The sequence below is a fragment of the Toxorhynchites rutilus genome, chromosome 2 (assembly GCF_029784135.1).
Source record: "Toxorhynchites rutilus septentrionalis strain SRP chromosome 2, ASM2978413v1, whole genome shotgun sequence".
Taxonomy (NCBI): Eukaryota; Metazoa; Arthropoda; class Insecta; order Diptera; family Culicidae; genus Toxorhynchites; species Toxorhynchites rutilus.
In genome coordinates this window covers 36,475,265-36,502,073 of record NC_073745.1, presented here as the reverse complement: position 1 = coordinate 36,502,073, position 26,809 = coordinate 36,475,265, and the positions used below count along the sequence as shown (strand labels likewise).

General features: G+C 37.6%; 1 protein-coding gene and 1 long non-coding RNA gene across 5 annotated transcripts in view; one reads left to right on the top strand and one right to left on the bottom strand.

Annotated features, from left to right (window-relative positions):
• Positions 1–24,894, top strand: part of LOC129771536 (MAP kinase-activated protein kinase 2) — a 50,095-nt gene extending 25,201 nt beyond the window's left edge. For 3 of the 4 annotated variants that reach the window (XM_055775285.1, XM_055775284.1, XM_055775286.1), the window contains 6 exons: positions 15,640–15,779; positions 16,157–16,221; positions 16,696–16,978; positions 22,427–22,637; positions 22,702–22,830; positions 22,887–24,894. In XM_055775285.1, coding sequence (XP_055631260.1) covers positions 15,640–15,779; positions 16,157–16,221; positions 16,696–16,978; positions 22,427–22,637; positions 22,702–22,830; positions 22,887–22,985 — 927 coding nt within the window. In that variant the 3' untranslated portion in view covers positions 22,986–24,894. The remainder of the gene's footprint in view (positions 1–15,639; positions 15,780–16,156; positions 16,222–16,695; positions 16,979–22,426; positions 22,638–22,701; positions 22,831–22,886) is intronic. The other variant, XM_055775287.1, reaches the window with a different exon arrangement.
• On the bottom strand, positions 15,403–17,010 carry LOC129771540 (uncharacterized). The gene is made up of 4 exons (XR_008742399.1): positions 16,470–17,010; positions 16,310–16,356; positions 16,093–16,253; positions 15,403–16,032 (listed from the first exon to the last, which is right to left on the bottom strand). It is a non-coding gene; the product is annotated as an uncharacterized LOC129771540 (long non-coding RNA).
• Positions 24,895–26,809: the final 1,915 nt, after the last annotated feature.

The following is a 26,809-nucleotide window of genomic DNA, read 5'->3' as shown; positions in this document are numbered from 1 at the left end:
GTGCTTCTGTATTTGTGCACAATCTCTTCATCTTGTACTGGGTGTATTTCGATAACGAGAGCGTCCACGGTTGTCTACGGTTAGAAGCGAGGGGGTGGGAATAATGTCCACGTGGACACGTAAATTTTCGACAAGAATGCATCCACATCTATATTCAAAAATAAATTAAATCTGTTCTGGATTTTCAAGAATTTTCACACTTCCGCTCATCCTGGGTATTTTTCATTGATCAATAAAAGGTTCAGCTGTCTGAGAGCGATCGATCATCCATATTTTTCTCATATCACTGATATAATTATCACTGTATTTTGATAGGAACTGTGAACGATCGGGCTTTCTTTCATTAATAGTAGAGCATTTAAAACGAAAGAATTCGAAATCGAGTAAATCGATCGGTTAATTTGGCGTAGAATTGTTCTATTATAGAACTCGCTGATTGGCCTCTATTCTGTTGCAAATTCCTTCAGCATTGATTACGGGGTTAGGGTGATTATCGACGATCTCTCAGGGTGGGACATGAAATCAACTATTACAGATTCAAAACATTCCATAGTATTGTAGAGTTTACATAGATTGTATACTATGCATATCTTGTTCTGAATAGGATGGGTTACAACATAGCACAATTTCAATACTTACATTCGAAAACAAAGATAATTCACCACTCAACAGTGCCCTCACACAAATTCCAGAAATATTTCAGAAGCATTTTTTCAATGTTAAGGGTTTTTAGAAGTTTTTATCATTTTCCCTCAAAAACATAATGAACGTGAATGTTTTGATCAACCAAAATCTCGTACTGCTGTAGTATTCGTTCTTTGACACCTAACCCTTTTACTATTGCAACAATTTTATTCTAAACTCGTTTCGTGAGATACAAAGATACAAACTTTGAAAATAAAACCGAAGGCTGAAGAAGATACATAAAACGCGCTTTCAAACAGGAAAAATTTCATTATGGGTATATTTTTCATAACTAAGTTGAACAATTGCTTCAGAAGTTAATAAGAGATAAAGAGATAAAAAACAATGGAGTAAATTTTCTGGTTTTTGTGTATGTTTGGAACGAAATTGCAGCAACAATAAAAGAATTTGTTTGGTGCTTGGTATCAAAAACAAATCAAAGAGTAGCTTGAGAAGATTGATTAGGTGGGTGAAAACATCAAAGTTCGTTATGATTTTTTGGAAAAAAAAACCTACAAAGACAATTAATTTTGTACTTTTTAAAATTTGTGATGATTTTTTTATTTACGAGGAAATGTGAGGTATGCTTACTTTTTGATTCCAAACGTGTTTTAGACATACATAACCCAAAACTATAAAAGTTCGGTAAAAATAAAAATGACTATGACTAAAAATAAACAACTGTATAAAAGTTCAACCACAAGCGTAGTTTGATTTAATACTCAATTTCTATTAAGCATTAAAGACTCTCAACGCACAACATATGTCTAACAGTTTTGGTGTCTGAAGATGATTTGTTTGCAAAAAAAAATTAAAATACAGTGTGCAACTAGGTGTTATAACTAAGTTGTCGAAATTGTGTAAAAATCCACAATCATGACTTTTAGAATATTTCGAGAACGGCTAGTCTTAAGATAATAATCTTTATACAGTTTTTCATACAGAGTCGATTGCTTGTATTACTCTACTTGCAAAGTTACCATTTTGCAAAGTATTGATGTTTAAGAAATTTCAAAAAAATAATATGTCAATGCAACACTATCCGTCAAATTCAATTTTTGAGTTGAATAGATAACCCCATTTTTCTAATTTTTTTTTTGTTTTTCAAAAAGTTTATTTATTTTGCAAAGAAAAACATCGTTAAACATCATATTTTAAACAGAAAGCAGCCTTTCGGTTTTTTTGAAAAAAATGTCAATAATTGTAGATACGCCCTAATAAAAAATTACAGTGAAACTTATGATTCGGGTAGCCTATAAGTTATGTACAACATTTAAAACAAAATATTGGAATTGACCGGGGCGGCGACCAATTGATTTAGCGTGGAATTGTAGTAAACTGTGCATGAAGGTGACATTATAATGCAAGTGTTTGTGATAGAAAATCAAGACAACACAAATAGAATCCTAAAAAAAGAAGAGCAATACAAAACACTTCTTGGAAAATTAAGTTGTAGTTAATAAAGATTTATTAGTTCAAGATTATAATTAAACAAGATTTACATTACAGGCACCAAAAGCAAAGCAATTTTGCTTTACTTCTAAGGAATGATAGCTCCATTGAGTCTTTATTTCCTGAACATACAATTTATTTACTTCTACTTTATTACTTTTATTATTTAGAAAACATAAAATTGAAATGAAAGAAATCTTAAATGCAATGTATCTTATTTCCCTGATTTAGAATGGAAAAATTGAAGAATGTCCACATAGTTAACAGGGGAAGAGGAAACAGAAATTGTCCACGCTTGTCCACGGAGGGGGAAGGGGGAGCAGCCTCAAAGCTGCTTTGAATGCAAACTAATAAAATCACAAAAGTCAGCCGTTGATGCATATCTTCGGATGGTCGTGAAAGCAGTATAAGTATTGAGCCCATCCTGGCCGATCTCAATTTTTATTTTGTAAAATTTTTCGCTTCAGAATGCATTCTCGGAGTATGCGCAAAGTAAGCATAGTGCAGAGCTTGCACAAACTAAGCAGATGACTAATATAACAATATAGCCAATCTCCACACAACGGTATGAAAACCAACGCGGTACGGATTTTCGTACCATTATGTCGAGATTGGTTGTGTATGGTTCATTTTATGCTGGAAGAAAGTTTTCGTAAATTTAGGAACGTGTTCGGATTTATTCGTGTAATGAATTATAGAGGTTTTCTTAGACTCTCAGACTTCCCCAGTTAATCAAATACTAATAAAATAAGTTTCTAAATTGTCCTTTTAAAGGTTAAACTAACTCAACTAAACACTCGACCTTGACAAAGGCCATCTGAAATGCCTCGCTGACGTTGCCATCTGGTCGCTAGTGAGATGGCCAATAAATCGCGAACGACTTTTTTGTGACTTTCCGATCAATCAATTAATTTTCGTGAATTCGAGCATTTTTTCCGGGTTAAAATTGGCATCAATGTGCAGCGTATTTGAAGCAGAATGTGTAGAAGCTATTTTCAGTGGCTATTTTTCTTCTGTGGGAAACTGAAAGTGAAAATTTCTTCCAAAGCGGTTGCTGAGTTAATTTGGACATCTACTCAAATTGGTGTTTTTTTGCTTCGCAAATTTGGCAACGAGTTGAAAGCAGAAGTGTTACGGACAGCTGAGGCTTATCGCGGATCGAGTTACAGATCCATAAGATAAGCAATATTTGAGATTATATTTAGAAAAGACCTCCAAGCGAGGTATAGAAACGTTTAGAAAGGACCAATGTAAGGCAATTAAAAGATGTAAGAGCTCAAGTGTTTTGTTAGGCTAGAAAACGCTTGTAGTTCGAAATTATTGCCGGTCATAAATTCAGAATGGACGAATATTTAAATAGCGTCCGGTAAACAATTTAATGCATGCATCATTTAGGATGCATTTTTATTACCCTTTTCCATCCCTAGCTGCGCTCAGCCAGATACACCAGCAGGGTGTAATAAAATAAAAGGATGTTATTTAGAGCGAAGGATGGAAAGGGGAAATCCAAGAATAAGATAGGCGCACCGACGAGGTGCTATAAACTTAAGGTATTTTCTTAGGGTAGTGCAGCCGTCTCAGACTGCACGTTACCATACGCTAGAAGAAGGGACAAGGAAGGTAGATGATCTAAACGAAACCGATATGTTATCGGTTTTCAAGAGAGAGAGAGGAGATGTTCCTCGTCAATCTTAGTTTAAGGAACCATGTATATATTGTGAAACTTTTGAATAAATTTTTTAGTATTGTAACAGAACTCACGCGAAAGCGTTAAAATTTTTCTTTCAATAGAGAAATTTTTCATGGTGGCTCCAGAGAGGAGCAGTGAAGATTTCCAAAGTGGAAAAAAGTGAAACTCGCGAACTCTTCTCGACAGTGGATGCGAGAAGTGATAATTCGCGAAAATTTATCGGCAGTGGATGCCAACAGTGTTAATCGCGAATAAAAAGTCTTTTTCAAAGTTAATTCGCGAACTATTCATCGGCAGTGGATGCCAACAGTGTTAATCGCGAATAAAAAGTCTTTTTCAAAGTTAATTCGCGAACTCTTCAAATAGCAGTGGATGCCAAAAGTGAAACTCTTCTCGGCAGTGGATGCGAGAAGTGATAATTCGCGAAAATTTATCGGCAGTGGATGCCAACAGTGTTAATCGCGAATAAAAAGTCTTTTTCAAAGTTAACTCGCGAACTCTTCTCAGCAGTGGATGCGAGAAGTGATAATTCGCGAAAATTTATCGGCAGTGGATGCCAACAGTGTTAATCGCGAATAAAAAGTCTTTTTCAAAGATAATTTGCGAACTCTTCAATCGGCAGTGGATGCCAAAAGTGTTTCTTTCAACCGAAATAAACATTGTGAATTGATTAAGAAACCGGCAGTGGATGCCAAAAGTGTTCCTTTCAAACGGAGACAAATATAAGTGAATTAACCAGCAAAAACCTTAAGCAGCAGTAGACGCAGCAGCACCAGCAGTAGCACCACCAGAGGTGACAACAACATCCGAGCCAGAAGGCCTCCCAGGACAAGGAGAGAATCGCCCAAGCACCAACACGGAAAGACGGAGATAGGACCGGATCAACAAAAAAGGTGTGATTTTTCCATTTTAGTTTAGTCATGTCTTATCAATTCATTAGGAATAAGAATGGCAATTGCCGCTTGTGCAATGAGCCTGATTCTAGGGACGATTTAGTCGCGTGCGATGAATGTGACCGATGGTTCCATTTGACATGCGCAGGCCTAAATAAAAAACCTAAACAAACAGAAAGATGGATATGCCCCAAATGCAAGACCATAGAGAACGAATTGTTAAGACTTCAAAAAACACAACCAACACCAATAGAAGAGATGATGAATATCCATAGAGAATCTATGCGGGCTCTAGTAGAAACTCTTAAAATTAAGAACGAGGGTAGAGAAGAAACCCCTGATTCAAATAGACTGTTACACCGGCAATCTCTCTTAGACCTCCCCTATTTTGATGGGTCATATAAGATATGGCCTAGATTTAAAATAACGTTCGAAGAAACTACCCTTCAAGGAAACTTTTCCGATTTAGAAAATATAAATCGTTTACAGAAATATCTCAAAGGAGACGCGCTGAAATTAGTGAGCGCTCTTTTAATCGATAAAGCTAATGTTCCAAAAATAATGGAAAAACTAAATCTACGGTTCGGAAATCCCGAAACCATTTATTCGAATTTATTGAAGGAAATGCTAAATGCGAGGAATCCACATTTTGGATCACCCCAAACAATGATTGATTTTGTAACATCGCTTGATTGTTTCGTGACAAATATAAAAATACTAAAACACGATGAATATCTCAATGATCCTAGATTGATTCGTGATTTAGTTTTAAAACTTCCAAACGACTTGCATCATCAATGGATCAAGTTTGTAGCTGATACAAAGAAAACAAGAGATATAATTGATCCATTTATACCGACGCTAGAGGACCTTTATAATTGGTTAAAACCTCAAGAAGAGTTGGCCACGATGCTACAGTCGGAGAGGAAAGAAAAACCTCATAAGAGCGGATATCTGAATACACATGCTGTAAAGGAACAAAAATATAGGCCGAAGCGCCTACCAAAGTGTTTCGCATGCCGAAACGAGCATAAGACATCAGAATGTTCAATTTTTAAAAATATGAACGTTCAACAAAGGAGTGATTTTATTTTTAAACACAGGCTATGTTTAGCATGTTGTAATTATACAAACCACATGGCAAAAGATTGCAGGATCGCAAAGCCTTGTGGAATCGATGGATGCAAACTTAGACACCACGCATTACTGCATAGAGCAACTCAGAGAGATGCTAACCTTAATAATACAGAAAGCGTTAATTGTCATGTAAATAAAGAGAACAAAATACTGTATCAAATCCTTCCAGTTACATTGGGCTGCGGAAAAAAGGAAATTAAAACTTTCGCATTTTTAGACCCTGGGTCATCAGTAAGTTTGATTCACGCTGATATTAAAAATAAACTTGGAACACAAGGGCGTAACAACCCCTTAACGCTGGTTTGGACTAATGGCGAAACTCAGCAAGAACTAGATAGTGAAGAAATTTCCCTAAGTATACAAGGATGCAATAATCAACGTTATAACATACATAATTTGAGGACTGTGTCGGAATTATCTCTTCCCTCACAGTCAATGAATATTCATGAATTACGACGAGAATACAATCACTTAGAAGATATAACTCTCGAAGGATATGAAAATGCTATGCCAAAAATACTGTTAGGTTTACCGCATTCGTTTTTGATAAGCGGTAGGGAGACGCGATCAGGTAAATTTAATGAACCAGTCGCACAGAACACTAAACTCGGATGGGTTTTGTTCGGACAAACTAACGAACATAAAAAATTGAAAGGACACGTGCTGATGAACGACGAAATTGATTCATCAGATTATTTCAATAAAATGATGGAAAATTATTTTAGCCTAGAAGATTTCGGGATAAAAGTACCTGTAAAAACCTTGATGTCTAACGATGAAAAAAGATCGATTGATATCATGAATTCCACTTTGAAATATGAAGAAGGAAGTTATGAAATTGGGCTGCTTTGGAAACAGGAGGATGTACAATTTCCGCATAGCTATCAATCAGCCATGAACAGACTACGTGGTCAAGAATCAAAAATGCGTAAAAATCAATGTCTACGTAAATGGTATGTTGAGAAAGTAAAGGAATATGAAACCAAGGGATACGCTAGAAAACTCACTCCCACAGAACAGCAGCAACGTGATCCAAAAATATTTTACTTACCGCACTTTACAGTTGTGAACCTAAATAAACAGCCCATAAAGCCACGGCTTGTTTTTGATGCCGCTGCTAAGGTTAAGGGAGAGTCCCTAAACACGAATTTATTACAAGGCCCGGATGCAACGACGTCGCTATTTGGAGTGTTAATACGATTTAGAGAAGGAAAATTTGCGATAACTGGAGACATCAAAGAAATGTTTCATCAAGTTAAAATAAGAAAGGAAGATCAAAATGCCCAAAGGTTTTTATTTAGGGAAAACTTTGACGAAGATCCCGACGTGTATGTGATGCAAGTGATGACCTTTGGAGCTACCTGCTCGCCCGCATGCGCACAGTTTGTTAAAAACACAAATGCTGAGAAATTCAGAGAAAGTCATCTTCAGGCAGTAGAGGCCATTCAAAACAACCATTACGTGGATGACTACCTAGATAGTTTCGACGATTTAGAAAATGCCTCAAAAATTGTGAACGAAGTTATTACCATTCACAAATATGGGCACTTCAATATCAGAAATTTTATATCCAACAGTAATGAGCTATTGGGACAAATCCCGGAAGAAAATAGAACGGAAGTTAAAGAAGACTTATTAGGAAAATTTGAGGAATCATATGAAAAAGTACTCGGAGTGTATTGGGATACAAAAAAGGATTTTATTCGCTACAAGGTGGATATTCCTGTTACACAGGAGTTTACGAAACGAAAACTGCTTTCACAAAGCATGAGTGTTTACGATCCACTTGGTTTATTATCACATATAACAATTCAATCTCGAATTCTAATGCAGGAGCTCTGGAAAAGTGGAATAACATGGGATGAACAATTAAACCCAGCACTAAAGAAAAAATGGGAGAACTGGCACACAAAACTGGAAGAAGCAAGAGCAATAAGAATACCACGTTCATATGCCAATTCTTCTCACCCAAAAGAACGAGAACTACATGTCTTCGTTGATGCATCTGAGAATGCTTATGCAGCAGCAGTATACTTAAGGAGTGTATATGAGTCACACATTGATGTCAATATCGTGGCTGCCAAGGCAAGAGTCGCACCAACTAAAATGCTTTCCATACCACGACTCGAATTACAAGCCGCTGTATTAGGAAGCAGATTGGCTAAGACAGTAAAAAACGAGCTACGTCTATCAATAGATAGAGTAGTATTTTGGTCAGATTCCAAAACTGTATTAGCATGGATTCGTTCAGAACCACGCAAGTACAAACAGTTTGTTGCCTTACGGATAGGAGAAATATTAGAAACCACATACGTAAACCAGTGGAAATGGGTGAATAGTAGGAATAATCCAGCGGATGAAGCTACGAAATTATCAAATAGTAATTCAATCTGGTTTACAGGCCCACAGTTCTTATATGATAATGAAGAAAACTGGCCAAATGAAGTTCAGAGAAGCGACACTGACGAAGAATTAAGACCACTGCACACTATTCAATCGAAAGAGTTTAGTGGTCTGAAAAGCATTCACATAAATTGGTGTTCGGATTTTGTGAGATTGAAGCGTTCTGTTGCAATTGCATTCAAATATATCGATTGGCTGAAATCAAAATGCAGGAACCAAAGCTTCAATAAAAATATTGACAAGGAGGACCTGGATTATGCTGAGCTCGTTTTAATATATAAGGCTCAATGGGAGTCATATCCCAAAGAAATGGAACTCTTACAAAATAAAATGAAAATTCATAAGGGAAGTGAAATTCGAGCACTTAGCCCGGAAATTTGCACGGATGGAATAATGAGATCAAAGGGACGTATTGAGAACGCTAACTGTTTACCAACTTCAGCCAGAACACCTATCATTCTGTCCTACAAGCATTATGTGAGCACTTTGATATTACGTCATTATCACGAAAAATATCGACATAAAAACCTGGAGACTGCCATAGCGGCAGTGCGACAAAAATTCTGGATAACAAACATCAGAGTTGCTATTAAGACAGTTAGAAGGAAGTGCCAATTTTGTAAAAATATGTCTGCGGAGCCAATTCCTCCAATGATGGCAGCCCTACCACGTTCTAGAACTACACCATATTGTAAGCCATTCACGTATACAGGCACAGATTATTTCGGCCCTTATGGCGTGTCTATTGGAAGACGCACTGAAAAACGTTGGGGATGTTTGTTTACTTGTATGACAACAAGAGCAGTACATCTCGAATTAGCACAAGATATGAGCTCAGACTCTTTTATTATATGTTTCCGAAATTTACAATATCGTAGAGGTAAAGTGCAAGAGTTGTTCAGCGACAATGGAACTAATTTCATTGGAGCAAGAAACGAATTTGAGAAAATTCTTAGAAGGCTATCAGACGACGGAGTCAAATGGCATTTTAATCCTCCCGCTTCACCGCATTTCGGTGGAGTATGGGAAAGAATGGTGAGAGAAGTTAAAAGCCTTTTACCTCAAAAACAAGAAACCATACCAGAGTATGAACTTAGAACCATACTAACCGAAGTTGAATTCCTCATTAACAATCGCCCGTTAACGCATATTCCTTTAGATACAGAAGACGATGAGGTTTTAACTCCTAATCACTTTCTGTTAGGTTGCGCTGGTGAAGCTGTCATTACGATCGACGACGTTTCCAAAGCAGAAGCAACTCGTCAACACTGGAAAAGAGCGCAATCAATTGTTAAGGGATATTGGAATCGGTGGATAAAAGAATACCTCCCAACCCTAACTAAAAGAAATAAATGGTTGGAGAAGACTAAACCTATAAAGGTAGGGGATATCGTGGTTTTTGCCGATGAAGAAAAGAAAGGTAAATGGCATAAGGGCAAGGTGATAAGAACAACAACTAATATGGATGGGCAAGTTAGATCCGCTACCGTGGAAACAATTAAAGGTGAAATTACTAGACCAGCTGTAAAATTAGCAGTATTAGATGTAAGTAAGAACAATGAAATCGAGAGCTCAAAAGATACCACTATTTCCTCACCACCTCTTAACTTTGTTGGAGTAATTAAAAGTGCCCCAGGGAGTAAAGAGGAAATTAAGGGACCGCGAAATCCTCAAGAATGGGGAGTAAGAAAAACGGTTAACATCGAGCATGTAAAAGAGCTGGCGTCAAAATTGAAACCGAAGCCACAAACAAAAAAGAAAGTCATAGGTAAAATAAGACCATATACCGGCACGATACAAAAGGCTATCGTAACCGCAATGGCAATTCTAGTACTGGTAAATTTGACAAATGCCGTCAACATCCAGCCTATTGAGGAAGGGGGTTTAATGTTTGATCATGTTGGGTCATGTATAGTAAAGCGAGGAATTTGGAGGACAAATATTGTATCCAACTTAATTCCTAACGACGATATTTCTATGCTAGACTCTATTCATTCGAACTTAGAAAGAACCTTGAAGTTCATGGGGAATGTAACTCAAGACAGCGCTTTGACAGAACTTGTAATGTCGATAGAACGACAATGTAACAATGCAAAACAAGAAATAAATTTTTTATCACGATCAAAAAGGAGTCGTGGAATACTTGGGTTTTTGAAAGACCTGTTATTTGGGAGTAATGATGTGGAAGACGAAGTACAGTCTTTGCGTATTCACGAAGAGCAAAAACTTCATGATATCTCACAAACCATGAGACTATTGAATCAAAGAAGCAAAAATATGGGAGATGAATTAAGCGTAAGAATTCGTAGACTAAATGAAGGAATGTTATCTTTGAAGGGAAAGTATTCCGAAGAAAGAACTAATATATTCGCAAGAAAATGTTTTGAGACCACAACGTTAGCTTTGCAATTGATTGATGGCGTAACTCGAAAATACAGGATAATTAAGACTCACCCTTTAGCCGAAAATGAAATGCAAAAGGCAATTCAAAATATAAAGAAGCAATTACCAGAAGGATACTCAATCCTTAGAGACCCACTTGCAGTTAAATACAACATTAAAATTGAAAATGGAACAGTAAATATAATAATGGAAAATGTAATTATTAATAAGGAAAACTTCGAAGTATTCAATGTAATCCCTATTCCTGAAAATGGAAGTGTTATAAAAATAGATCACCATGTAATAGCAATTAATAATAAACATGAATTTTTTTACCCGGATGGAAATTTAATAAAGCTTAATGAAAGTCATTATGTGGTAAATCAGCCAGAATTAACCAGAGTTCCAGATTGCATAGCTGGAGCATTACTTCATGAAACGATAAAACAAAAATGCTCAACAAAGATGATGGAAGAACCATACACCATGTTAACAAAATTGAATAAGATCAACTCTATATTGTACACAACGAGCGACCCTAGCAAGATAATAATCCATTGTAATAATGTAGCCATGTCACCGCCTTATAAGAACGCGATCATAGAACTGTTCCCAGATTGTAAGATCCTAACAGAAAAAACTATTCGTTATGCCCAAATATCTGGACATAACGGGGAAGCTAGAATATTTTTTAAACCTATTCAGAAACTACCATATGTACTAGAAAAACCAAACATAAATGAAAATTTGAATACAACTATCTCGAGTAGAAATCCATATGAAAAGGTAGATATAAAGGATACAGTAATACCTGAAGACGATTTTATAAAAAAGAAACACGTATATACATTTGGAGGTACCATAACTGTTATTTCAATGATTATAATAGTAGGAATTTACGTATACATAAAATTAAAGAGAAGAAGTAATAGACAAAATAATAGAAGAAATGATGATCCGCCTTCGTTATTAGACATGATACGGCTAAATAGAGTTCAGGAAGAATCAAGAAATATTCCTATTATTTTAAACCGTGATAGTTGTCTATAATTGAGTAAATCTATGTAGTAGATTTACGGAGTCCGGAATGTTACGGACAGCTGAGGCTTATCGCGGATCGAGTTACAGATCCATAAGATAAGCAATATTTGAGATTATATTTAGAAAAGACCTCCAAGCGAGGTATAGAAACGTTTAGAAAGGACCAATGTAAGGCAATTAAAAGATGTAAGAGCTCAAGTGTTTTGTTAGGCTAGAAAACGCTTGTAGTTCGAAATTATTGCCGGTCATAAATTCAGAATGGACGAATATTTAAATAGCGTCCGGTAAACAATTTAATGCATGCATCATTTAGGATGCATTTTTATTACCCTTTTCCATCCCTAGCTGCGCTCAGCCAGATACACCAGCAGGGTGTAATAAAATAAAAGGATGTTATTTAGAGCGAAGGATGGAAAGGGGAAATCCAAGAATAAGATAGGCGCACCGACGAGGTGCTATAAACTTAAGGTATTTTCTTAGGGTAGTGCAGCCGTCTCAGACTGCACGTTACCATACGCTAGAAGAAGGGACAAGGAAGGTAGATGATCTAAACGAAACCGATATGTTATCGGTTTTCAAGAGAGAGAGAGGAGATGTTCCTCGTCAATCTTAGTTTAAGGAACCATGTATATATTGTGAAACTTTTGAATAAATTTTTTAGTATTGTAACAGAACTCACGCGAAAGCGTTAAAATTTTTCTTTCAATAGAGAAATTTTTCAAGAAGATTACCTAATATGTTCTCTTTCAACACAGTGAATCCGGTTTTTTCCATTGAAATCAAAATGTGCGTGTGATTCTGTAACGGTTGACATTAATGGAGTTCCTACGATGAGTAGCGATCTGCAGATTCTACTTTTCAGTAGCGGTCGGATATTGTATCCAAAAAATTATGTTTCTAAAATTTGGTAGCGATTGAATTTTGAATTCATATTATGGAGTTTCTGCCTTGAGGATAGCGTTGGGATCTCGGATCCTTGATGTGACTGAGGATGGAAATTCTACCACGAAGGTAGCGGTGGGATTTCAGATTACTGATGTACCTACCAGTCTGTTAGCGATTGAATTTCGGATTCAAATAATGTAGTTTCTACCGTTTGGTAGCGATTGGATTTTGAATCCGTACTATGGAGTTTCTACCTTGAAGGTAGCGATGTGATCTCGGATCCTTGATTTGGCAGAGAATGGAGGTTCTACCTTGACGGTAGCGATGGGATCTCGGATCCTTGATTTGAAAAGGAATGGAGATTCTACCTTGACGGTAGCGATGGGATCTCGGAGCCATGATATGAATGAGAATGTAGATTCTACCTTGATAGTTGAGGAGAGACTTTAGATCCCTGATGTATCTACCTGCTGGTAGCGGAATTCAGGTTAATATAAGATGATCAATTAATGTGCAGAATGAATTTCAATTTAAAATTGAAAAAGTTGTTAGAGTCAAAACCATAACAGCTAGATTCGACTTGTTTGAACAGTAACCATAGTAGCGACACTTTATTTATTTCAATTCATTTGATGAATCGAATTATGAAAGGAGGTGAGGTTTTAGTTTTCGTAAAGCATCCCAATATTACAGATGGAAATTGAAATGCATACTACATCATTGTTTTGCTGTGAGCAAAACTAGAATACTAGGTTACCAAATCGTGGAAATGCAAGCTTTAAGGTTCATAAATCTTGGCTCTCTATTAGTTGCAACGAATTTTTGCTAACCTACGGAATAGGGTTCCTATGGTTGGTAATTTTTGGTATGGTGAAATGCGTCAAGTATATCTGTTAGATGATCAGGAAATTAGGGACATGAATCGGTAGCAAAAGGAAAAAGGAAAAATAAGTATCAACTACAATGCTTCAAGCATTATACATTTTGTGCTACACTACTCAATTTTCAATAAAAACAAAGAGGGATTGTAGGGACATAAGACTTTCGCTTACTGCTGTTTTTGCATCAAAAACAATGTGATAATTGGGTAATTTGGCATCGATTCACAAAATCCGGAAGGTCATGGCATGGTTCAATGAATAGGAGCTTCAGATGTTTACCAGATCAAAACGCAGTCAAGAGCTTATGAGGAGTGATCGTATGAATAGTAGATGCAGCTTACAGGCAGTATGAGTGATTTGAAGAGCTTAAACGAGGAGTATCCTCTGCGTAGAGCGAGATACACACTATAACATGGCGCAGCTTAGTCGAAACCACCCCGAATGGGTTATTTGAACTGGTTGAGAACTAAAAATGACCTGCGAATTATAAAGTTATTGTAATTCATGTGACATTGACGTTAATTTTGTAAAGGAGTTAGAATTTCTCCATCTGGAATTTTAGTTTATTGAATGTTCTGCGCCTGGACACAACAATAAAGTTCAAATGGCTAGTCTTATAAATGAAGATAGTTATTATATCCTACACTATACGCTTCAATTTAACCGATTTCTTACACATCTCTGGAAACTCAGAAAAATGGAGTGGCTCTATAGTTATGAAACGCAGTGTATATCAAGTCCGATCATGTTCATTTTCCCGATAACCGATAGGATTTACAAAAACAAAACTATTGAAAAAAAACTTTACGCAACAGCGATCAGATTGCGATTCAATGTCATATGTCAGGGTTACCATATCTACAGCATTATCTATACTTCTACAGATTTTTTAGACTGTAGAATCTTTTTGAGTGCTTTATGATGTTTTTGCACCAATCGATTTGGACACTCTCTAACAATCTATTGCAGTACAATTATAAAGTTTCCTTTAGCGTAGCGTTAAAAATAGAGATTTTAATTTAACATATATTTGTGTACACGACAACACGACAACATTTCTCACTGGTGAGAAATCACTAAAGTTGGATGCAGTTCTACTTAAGCTGAATAAATTCACCGAAAATATGAATATATTCGTCATATAAGTTCGCGCTAGCGTAAACGGTTGATACGATTTCTATAAATCTCATAATATTTCTTCATATGAATATCTTACTAGTCTAAACCCACTATTAAAATGCTGTGATAAATTTGGGGGATACATTAAAGAATATTATTTATGATACTACATGATGAGAATGGGAGAAATTATCATGGATGAATGCCAGTGCATCGTTCAGAATAACTAGGAGATAATTTTGTGAAGGACCTAGATAGATGGAATCGAAAATGGTCTTATTCGACGAAAGGAAACGTTCGTGGCCCAAATTCCAGGCTTATTATACGCATAATTATATTTAAAAATGTTTATTTTCAGAATAGAGCTTGTTTAAATGGTATGCAAGAATAGATTAGACAAAGATTGTCTTTACTTCTTCATCATTGTCTACGAAGCACCCAAACCTCACCAGCGAATACGGCCGCAATTAAAATAATTGGTCCCCAAGAAGGTATTTTCTGTTCGATCCAAAAGCAATCCACTGACTCAATGCGGTGATACCGAAAGCTACAGTGCCAATGATTGGCATATGGTAATACAGGTCAACTATTTGACTTTATCAGTCGTCGTTGTTTCGATAAGCCGAGAATCGCCATCAGCGAGGTGCTGTCAAAAGCCAAAGATGTCACTCGTTCCGAGGTTGTATATTTGAATCACCGTATTTCACTATTTTAATTAGCTTTAGATGCTGAAAAATGTGAGTTCCTATAATTATAATGTCATTACAAAATATTTCATGTCCGGAGAAAGAGCAGGTTCCTTGACATAATTCTTATTTGAATGAATAACCTTCGAATTGTTCGCTTAGTTTTTCGCTTACGAGGCGAAAAATGTGACAAGCAAACATCACTGGGCCAGCAGCGTAGTCCATTCTCCGGAACACACAAAATAAGCTAAGCCTTTAATATAAAGCATTTGCGCAACCAGTGGTTCACGATATGTTCGCTCATCATACACACACGCACACACAATTGTTCTGTGATACAGAGATTTTCATGTTTTCATTTTACTCATCTCTCGTCATCTTTACAGGTGCTACATGACAATGCTAAAGCCAGACGCGAGGTTGAGCTGCATTGGCGCGCGAGTGGCTGCCGGAACATAGTGAATATAAAAGATGTGTACGAGAATAGCTACAGCGGTAACCGCTGCCTGCTGGTCGTCATGGAATGGTAATATGATCCTAATTATTATTATTATTATTATTTCAACGCACTTTATTGCGGCTATTGGCTGTTGTTTGCTGTGTTGTCGTTTTTGATGTCGAAACGATAGCGAGGGCGGCTCGCAGCCCAGCCGTGACGCGCTGCAATCAAGCTGGTTGCCACGTGGGCAGTGGTCGATAATCACTTATGCATGTGCTAATTTAATGTGGTGACTGAATCAATGCTTTCGCTAGTTTTGCGTTTCACTCCATCTCGCGTTCTGCGGAAGGAGATTATTTGTGTTTGTTTTGAGAAGCTTTTAAATTTGCAGTAAATTTACTAAGTTACGAATAATGCGAGAGTAATTGGTTCTAAAATTTGATCTTCTATTGTCTGCTTTTCAGTATGGAGGGAGGAGAACTTTTCCAACGAATCCAAGAACGTCAAGATGGACCCTTCACGGAAAGAGGTGAGTTGAATAAAGAATTAGATTAGTTGTAACTGTAAAAAAAAATACCAAGCGTTAGCGTTTTTTTTTCTAAACTAGCTGACCATACCTTTCTGAATAATTCTTGTGATTCTCCACAATTTAGAGGCGAATGAACTGAAAAGTTTAAAGCCTCTTTAATCCAACATCATCATCATCATCCACAATTAAATGCATGAGATTCTGCAGCTAACCTATATAATACCAATGATATGTTTTTATCTACTCACGGACTGTTTCATGTAGTACAGCTATTCCAAACCATTCATTATTTTTCTCTTTTTTCTCTTTTCATTTACTTTCGATTTCCTGAATTGTGTACTCATTCGTCCTGTCGCCACCTGGATTGCTGGCCCTACTATGACCATAAACTTCCATATATACACCCACACCCACATGCACACCAACGCTACCCATCCCACACTTCTGCCGTTCGACAATGAATGACGCCGACAGAGGCCGCCCATATTATGCATGAAATCTGTGTCGCTGTCAAATATCTGCACGATTCCAATATTGCGCACCGGGATTTGAAGCCAGAGAATTTGCTGTACACTTCGCCACACCCGAACGCGATACTGAAACTGACCGATTTTGGCTTCTCGAAGGAAACCTTCGTCAAGGATACCCTGCAGACGCCTTGCTACACACCGTACTACGTCGCCCCCGAAGTGCTCGGCCCGGAGAAGTACGACAAAAGCTGTGATATCTGGTCGCTCGGGGTAATCATGTACATTCTGTAAGTATTCCGTTCTGCCATAGGTAGTTTATAAACAACAGAAACGATTGGGTGGATATGTATACTTGCTGATTGTTTGAGTGACACTAGACGATCAATTTTAATACACGCAGACGATCAATAATCTAAATACGATCTACAGATATACCGACTGTTGGTTTCCCAGATCAATTATTATGATATTGACAAAAATATTGTTCGTCTGGAATTTTGCACTCTCCGTAACTCCCCGTAAATGCGTTGCGGAGTAGATACAAATTTTGACGTAGGATTACGTCTTTCGGGAACATATTGGGAGTACATATTGAAAAACGAAAATCGATCACATTTTGAAAAATGCCCAATTTTAAACACATGACACATTCACATGACAAAAACATTGATTAAACATTGCATTTATATGGATCGACAATAGATATATTTAGTTTTAGCGTCAAAGTACGAAGAAAATTTGAAACTTCTGTTATGCCTATGATCCATATCAATGAAAGCAGATTGATTATTCAAAAAGTTGCACAGGAACAGTGCAAACTGCAGTGGAGGCGATCTGGCGTAGTGGTTACATCCATACCTCTCACGCTGAAGGTCACGAGTTCAATTCTCACTCCCGACATTCTTCCAAAAACGGGAGAAAAATTGACGAACCAACAAAGCGTTGAAAGTCACTATAATACAGATATATATAAAAAAAGGGCAAACTGCGCATTGCGATTGTATAGCCGGATAAGGTGAAGTGTGTTCCCATTTTGGTGCTTTTTACCCTGGAATGCTGATCTCGTGACCTATAATGAACTATAATGAACATTCGTGTGCAGATATCCTTAATCGGTGGTTAGTTCCGCCAAAATAGCGGTTGATTATGTTGAAATTAAGGACACATTCAGCCAGAAAGATAAACCAACCCCCAGTTATGATTTCCGGGTACCTGAATGCTCTGCGGAGAAGTGAAATATGTTTATAAGAAAATTAATCGGACACGAAGAAAATCCATCAATTAGCTAATTCATGGAAAATACAAGAAGGCATTTTATCGTGAGCTCGACCCTTACTGGAGGGAAAAGTACTCACGAAGAGAGAAAAAGGACATTTCACCAAGAAAATGTTGATATCAGAGAAAATGGCGCGTCGGATTGAACGATCCCATCAAGTAGCCATGAAACCATGAAATTCTCTTGAAAAAACTCCATCGTTATGGCGTAAGGGGAATTGCCAATGATCTAATAAAAAGCTATCTATTTGATCGAAAACAATTTATTTCAATAAACGGCATTCGCAGTAGTTTACGACAGATCAGTATAGGAGTTCCACAAGGAAGTAGTATAACGGGTGTTAAATAAAAAATGAGAATTTTTTCAATCACATATAATTTTTTTTTTCATCGATTTCAGTATTTTTTATTAATAACATAATGTATTTTCTTCAAAAAAATGTCAGTGAATGTTTGAGTAAGGGCCGTGGTCTGCTCTTCGACGCAACTTTGTCGCGATGCTCTCACAAGAACGTTGTACGGCACTTACGTCCATTTTCCGGATACAATTCCGGATTCTTGTAGTCAGTTGCTTCGTGTCCTTGGCCCTCCAATTGTTTTTATACACTAGGGCACTGAGTGAGCCAAAGAAATCCTCTATTGGGCGGCACTGGGGCAAGTTTGTTGGGTTACGATCTTTCGGCACGAACGGTATCTTTTTCTCCTCAAGATACGCCAGCGTCTTCTTGGCGTAATGGGAAGACGCCTTGTCCGGCCAGAAGACGTACTTCCCATCCGCGTGATGCTCGTTCAGGAACGGCAGCAGGATTTTATCGAGGCACTCTTCTCGATAGATTTGTTGGTTGATTGCCAGACCGCTCGGCTTAAACCAAGGCTTTGAAATGCCTCGGTCGGAAATGGCGATGTGCAACATAACCTTTTCTTCAAACTTGTGCTTGAACTTGTATTTCACTTCAGGCGGTGTAGATGACTTGTCGCTGGAGTAGTAATTATCATTTCCTGGAATATGCGTTTTGGACAGCGGAAAATAGCTTTCGTCGTCCAGAACGAAAGACGTCCCTGGGTATTTTTTTGGTCATCCACCGACACTGTGATTTAACCGTCTCAATCTGCTCCTCCGTGTACTCCGGCGACCTCGTCTTCTTCCTGCAGACGATTCCTTCCATCTTAAGGGTCCGATGGATCAATACGTGGGAGCAGCCATATTTCCGACCGGCGTCACGCAGGCTGGTTGCGTCCTTATTGTCAAACAGCTTCTTTAACGATGTCTTCCTCTGCTTCGTCATTATCGTCACCGGACGACCACTTCCGACCTTCCGCTCTACGTTCAGGGAACCCAGGATACGATATACCGTACTGGCAGGTACATTTTCTTCCTTAAAATGTGCCGCCGTGAACTTTTTTCCTTGCTGGAAATGCGTTTCGTAGAACCGTACAATGCGTTCGCGGAGCACGTGCTGTTTCGACGCCATCTTTGCTTTGACTAAATTCAAACTAGCAAAACCAAACACGCCTACTGTTTCTAGAGAGCCCAAAGAGCAGTTTTCTTGGAGAAAGAAAATTTTACGCTCTTTATTTGAGTTACTGAAAGGTATTGAAAAAATTCTCATTTTTTATTTAACACCCGTTAGGTCCTCTACTTTTCCTGATTTTCTACAATGACTTTGTAATCTGTAATCTGAAGCTCCGTGGAATATCAAGAGATTTTGCAGATGATTCAGCTTGTTTTACCCTCGTTTTAATATCCAATCAGTTCTTTCAGACATAGAATCAGCTTCGGCGACTCTCCTGGAATACTTCAGCGGCAATCATTATACCTTGAACCTAACTAAAACGAAATACATGATTTTTGACTCGCCACGCAAAAAATATCCCAACACGCCGATCCGCGTGTCAGGAACCTGTCTATTGAAAAAGTTACAACTTTCAAATACTTAGGGCTACATTTAGATTCCTGTCTTTCATGGGATTCTCATATAGAGCATGTATCGAAAAAAGTTTCGACTCTAGGTGGCCTAATGAAAAGAGTTCGTTGTTTCGTATCAAAAGAAGCATTGTTGCAATTTTATTATGCGTGTATCCATTCCATTCTTCAATATTTAATTATTATCTGGGGTCATGCTGCAAAATCAAAACATGAAAATGTACAAACGCTGCAGAATAGGTGTGTAAAAGTAATCTTCAATTTTCCTGTATTATATCCGACAATAGCACTCTATACATGTTTACGTCACCGAATTATACCAGTTATAGGTTTGTGCGACACTTAAACAATTGTATTTATTGATAACAGCTTACACAATCCTAGATTTCATCACAACATAAGTTTTTCGACTCGGGTTAACCTCATAAATACGTTCGCTTACCAAGCAATCGATCGTGAGTTCAAACTCAGGGCCCTCAATTGACCATCTTTGTGTTGTTATAGAATAACTACGTCCACGCAACCATCATCACAATGGAAATCGATCCACGGTCGAAATGAGATCGATTCATCCATACAATGCTCTGCTCTGCAAGACTCATCGGGCTGCTGTTCTATAAATAGCTCAACAATGATCAATATCAACTGTCTTCGCTGTCCGGTCTGCTGAACAATGGAAGAACAGAAAGAATACCCTTACGCCTAAATGGCTACTACTGTGTGATTTACCATAATGTAATGGAACAGAATACTTAACGCCTAAAATGGCTACTACTAACTACTGTGTAATTTACAATTTATAGAAACATAAACATATGTACATGTACACGATTAAAACCCGGCTCTGTTACAGCTAAAATGCTAATGAGCCTAATAAATAAATGAGATAAAAAAAAAACCTCACAAATACGACAAATGGCAATGATTTACTGAGAACACAAACACAGAACACAAACTTGGATCTTACATGTATCATGAGTTATGGTCCATTAAAGTATAACGGTTTGTACTGGTATGAACAGTTGAACTTTTTGGCGGCATCCCGTGAGCTGAGTGTTGTGGAGGGCACGAGAAAGAGAACGAAGTTCTTTTGTGTCCTTAATATTGCTTGGCCTGTTTCCTTGCTACTACCTTGCTTGCGAATATGTGTTGAGGATCTTACGATATGGTAAACAGTCAAAGCCGGGAGCGAGAGAGAGAAGGGAGAGAAATCACAAGGGAATCTTCTAGCAACAGCAGATGTCCTCATTCGTGAGGAAAACCGAACTATAGCTACCAGTAACCAACAAAATTGCAGGAAAAAACTACGGGTTTTCGGAAGCGAGTAACACTCAACTTTTTACTTCCGTTCTACGTAAGGATAGTCCCATTTGATATCTATCATTAGGTGACATGGTTTTTTTACGCGGATTTTCCAATTAACGCGGTTTTTTTTACGCGGATCCCCCGGCCAGAACGGTAATCGAACCCGAACACCCGGCATGATAATGTGAGACGCCAACCACTCGGCCATGGGTGCACAAGAAGGTCCAAGGACTTAAATTATTTAGGTCTACACTAAAACTGGTTCTAAATCTAAAAGTTATAGTTCACATCCAGAAATCATTTCAAAAATGCGATAGACTTATCAAATGTTTATATCCACTTGTCTACCATCAAACCCGCTTGAACATTATTAATAAGCTCTTGTTTTACAAAGCAGTTTTTGGTTTCCCAGCATGATGCAACTATACAAGAAATCAAATCAAATAAAAACGTTTCTGAAAATGATGCTGAACTTAGACCCCTTACATCCGACCGAGGATCTTAATCGACTGGCAGAAGCAGCCAAATCGATGACTAGATACAAAGTCTGTTGCGTAAATTCTGGACAAGCTGCAACACATCCCCGAAACCCATACTGCCGAACATCTCTCCATCTCTGATGTGATATTTGTTTTCCTCTGATTATCTATTGTATTTTTAATAAGTGTAAAGGTTTTTTTATATAACTTAGTTTTCCTTTGATGAAAATTTCGCTCAATAGTGCTCAATAAAATCATCAAATTTACAAATATTTTATATCGTTGGAAGGAATTCTAAATCTTAGTTGAAGAGAACCAAATTTTGAATTTGGCTAATGAAGCTAATGAGTAAATAGATGAAAATAAAAAAAAAATTCACTTTCAATAGTTAGTTGCAATGCGAGCTGTATTCTCTCAGTGTCGGGAGGACACAATAAAGATAAAGATGATAAGAAATATAGTTTTTCTAAATCAGGAATTATTGCGCTCTACCTCTCATTATACTACTGTACATTTTTATCCTGCAGAACCTGTTACATAACTCCTAATTTTTCTCCCTCAACTCCCCTTCAGACTTCACTGTGCTACTTCACTGGTTTATTGCGCATAATCTCCATATTTTCACAGAGGGGAAGCCAAGCCCTATTTACGGAGAAACTACGAAAAATCGATCTTCAACAGTTTATTAGAATCGAAAGCATCCAAAACATTTACGTTCAATGATTACCATTATGCCACCGATCCCATTTCAGACTCTGTGGGTTCCCCCCATTCTACAGCAACCATGGGCTAGCAATTTCACCCGGTATGAAGACCCGCATCCGCACCGGGCAGTACGATTTCCCCAATCCCGAATGGAAGAACGTGAGTCAAGCGGCCAAGGATCTTATCAAGGGTATGCTCAATGTTGAACCGGAGAAACGACTAACCATCGATCAAGTGATGAGGAATCCGTGGATTCGGGTATGATCAAACAAAACACATTCGGTTCTGACTGGACTAAATTGCTTTTTTCATCTTCTTAAAGCTCTATACCGAAGTACCACAAACGCCACTGCACACGGGGCGGGTGCTCAAAGAAGGTGAGGAAACTTGGCCGGAAGTGCAGGAGGAGATGACCAGGTCGCTGGCGAACATGCGTGTGGACTACGATCAGGTAATTTGTTTTGGACGCATTGTTTCTCAATTTCCCGTGCCATATCATCCTTGAAGATTTCTACTTTCCAGATGCATATTAAGAATCTGGACAGTTCGAACAACGCACTGCTCAACAAGAGAAGAAAACGGGGGGAAGATAAGTTGAAGAACTAAGCTGATCGTTGCACGTGCGCGCCGCAGGAAAGCAAGCTGTTGGCGCAGCTCATTAACATTTCCAAATACAAGCGAACAAGTTAAGCTGACGCTACCGACGCTACTAGTGCCACCCGTAAAGCCCGCGATCAATTGCGTGTTCACTCAGGTCGCAGTCTATCATCGCAAGCAACGCATAATAATGATGGTTTGTTGTGTTTTATTACCCCAAATCGGGTTCAACTTTAGTTGCGCGATGTCGCTCCATTCGGAGAAACAGCGATTGTGTTGCAAAGGTCACGGCGAACTGAATATACCTATTTATTCTACCTAGAAGACGAGCTTGCACAGCAAGTTACTACTTAGCATAGAAAACACGTAGAAGTTTGGAGCATTTTCGAACAAAAGTTGATGAGATGGATGCGTGCGTTATTGTGTATGTGTCCAGGTGAAAAAAAGCATAGTAAACAAAATCGTCGGAATACTTTTGAGAGAATAGCAGCTTCCGAGCGTATGCATTATATATTTTAGCAAATTTTTAAATCACGCAAGATAGTATTGTGTCTATACGTCAGTTTTGAATCAACTTTGTGTATCGCTTTTTTACATCTCTACTTATTATATTACTCAGTTCTAAAGACGTAATTAATTGTTTTATAATTAATTTAAATATACGTATCGATATAAGCATCTACCTAGAACTCGATTTATTTTCCACAATTCGAGTGTTAACATCACCATACTGTTCCAACCTTCCAATTTAAACCAGTTGATGTATTTTTCTCGTTTTGATCGTAAGTCACATAGCGAGTGAAACAATGGAAAAAAAAGACGAAACTAATGAATTACAACAACGACATTTAACATTCTGCAAGCAGTTTAGCGTCCTGAAGGTAAACAAATAGTGAACATCTGTCCCAAACACATGTCAATATACTTGAAGAAAATTTAAAAACGGTTGTACACACCACTAAAAGTGAAAGTTTCCTAGACAATTTAAAATACAAGCTTCACATGATATTAATATTGCGAATAGCCATCTTGCATGCAGTCAATAGAATTTGGATGACTTTGGTTTAATTTTCTTAGATTGTAGAGCTAAATATTGCAGCAAAATAAACCAAGATCGGGGAAGACAAATGAATGATATCGAAATGAAGTTTAAGCTCACAATTATATAGTATAGTAGGGAAAAAAATCCATCCATTTTTGCGGCTTACACTGCAGCAGGAATTATGGGAGGACTTCCAAGGAGGTTGACAATTAAAAATAGCTATGAGATGAGAGCTAAGCTTAAGCGTATTCATTTTCCTTTAAACATAAAAATACAAAAAAAAAATATAAACCACAGCGGTAACCATCCATACACGTGCACATGGAATTGTATGAGATTCAATCGTGTCGTTCGATTCCGATTAGTTTTGGAATAGTTCGAATATATTATGTACTAATTACTCATTCTCGTGAGAAAAAAATTAAACACGTATCGTTATAACTTGTGCCGTGAAGTATTTGAGTGGCCACCCGAGGGGAACGCAGAGCTTTGTGAAATCATGTGAAGAAACACGGTTGTTGAGTAGCTTTATATTAAGAGAAGTAAAGAATTTAAATGCGACATAAATAGATGAAATAAAAATAAAACATCACGAAAGATGGTACGATGCAATGCTGCTGGTTAGAATACATTTTATTATTTTTTCCAAAGGTTACGGAAATATATTGTTGAATATACAAAACAAATCAGTTTTTTCTATGCAATCAGAGTGTAACACTCTCGTAACTTGCCTTGATATTAACGCTAACCAGAAATCCATACGTTGTGTATAACTAACATTTGCGATGCACAAAACAAAACTTTTTAATCAAAAAGCTAAACTTGTTATTTTAAGCGTAATTTTATTTGAGTAAAACTTTCATCCAAAATGTTGAAGCTTTCTATTCTCGAGTACAATATAGTTTTAGCCTAATGTTACAAGAGGGTTGCTAAATTGATTAGTCGACGCATCATTTTTTGAGCAACAACGAAGTTGTTCACGTACTGCTGCTGAACATTACACTATTGTTCATCACTTACTTTTTGTGATTTTGTATAAGACAGATCTGATTCAATTCCACTCAGTTTTTAACAAGTGTGACAAAAAGTATATAAAGTCAGTACACTGGATTCTTTTTTCATGATTCTCTCGAAATTACACGATTTTTTTACGTTTCACCGACTTCTTACTGTAATAAACCTAAATACGTGAATACGGACATAGAACGAAGATATTGCAATTTGAGGACGTGTTCTCACAACCTTTTGTCGACATTTGTCCGACAAATCAACTATGGGCCCTATTCCAGAAAACGAGACGAGTAGACGAGCGCTCATCTCGTTTGTTTTCTTATTCCAGAAGCCGAGCTCGACTAATAAAAACAGACGAGTTGCTCGTCTGGCTCGACGACCGTTTGGCCGCGCTCGTCGATGAATCAGTCGAGTCGTCTAGTTTGTTTGATGTGTTTGTTCACCTTGTTGATTTAAAGCATCGGTATTCTTCTGTTTAAAAATTATTTCACGGCTAAACTAGTATTGCATAAGCAATGTATGTTTTCAACTGCAACCATCAAATTCAATTCAGTAATTGCAAAATTTTATAGATTTTCAAATGGGCCTTCTCCAAACAACACGATGAAATGTAAACATTGATCTCATATCCTGGGATGCCAGATGACTGTTTAAAATATAATAGAAAGAATATCAATGAAACCAAAAGATATACGAAACTTATTCATTTTTGTTATTATTTTAGTATTTTGCCACTGAGAAAAGTGTATTGTTTGATCAATTTCAAAAATGTCAAAAATATTCTCAAAATAAAATCATGTCCTCACATCTGACGTCACTGATCATACCGAGAAAAAGTGACAGAAGCCTCTCTAGTCTACCAAATGAAACATTTCAATGAAACTCGTGTACTGGAATAGGATATTTTGCTCGTCTCGACAGTGACTCAAACCGAAACGAGACGAATTAAGGGCGATTCACATATAACATCCACGTCACGTTCACGTTCCGTCCCGTCACGCTGCGTCAATTATTCTTCCAAGCAGTTCTTATGCAAACATTCACATAAACCGGCAACGGCAACTTCGACTTGCCGTTGTCGGTGTATGTGAATGCTTCAATAGGAATTTCATGGAAGAATCATTGACGCAACGTGACGTGACGGGACGTGAACGTGACGTGGATGTTGTATGTGAATGGCACTTTACTCGTCTCGTTTTCTGGAATAGGGCCCATGTTCAGTCAAACTTGAGCTACATCTGCAGCAAGTTTTGATAGCGTATTGCATTTTTAAGCAGTTTCATCAGTACTTATTATACCTAAGCCTTTGATTTAGCAGAATCTACGATATGTGTTGTCAGATCGCGTAACACTCTCAGAAAAAAAGGATTTCTAATGCGCAGAATTAAGCTCTTAATGTTTTGTTTATGCAAAGTACTGCGCAGAATGAGAAAAGAATGACTCCGTATAAGAAAAGTATGCGTTATTCCCATTAGCAGCTTGTTTTGGCCATGGATATGACAAGAAAAGATATTTCAAAACGCCGAGCAGCGAAATATCAAGGAATCCCGGAAAGTGCTCTCCGTGCACAAATGAAATTGAATGATAACGTGAAACGCCTTGGAAAACACTCAGTTTTTGGAAAGAAGAGGAAGAAAGCATCGTCCAGTTATCGACGCATCCAGAGCCAGGTATCCGATTGACAAGAAACGTTTGAAGACATCCGTTGCATATTTTCTGCGAACCGTTAAAATGAAGAACAAAATTTAAGGGGGGTGTTCCTGGATATAAGTGGGTGAAT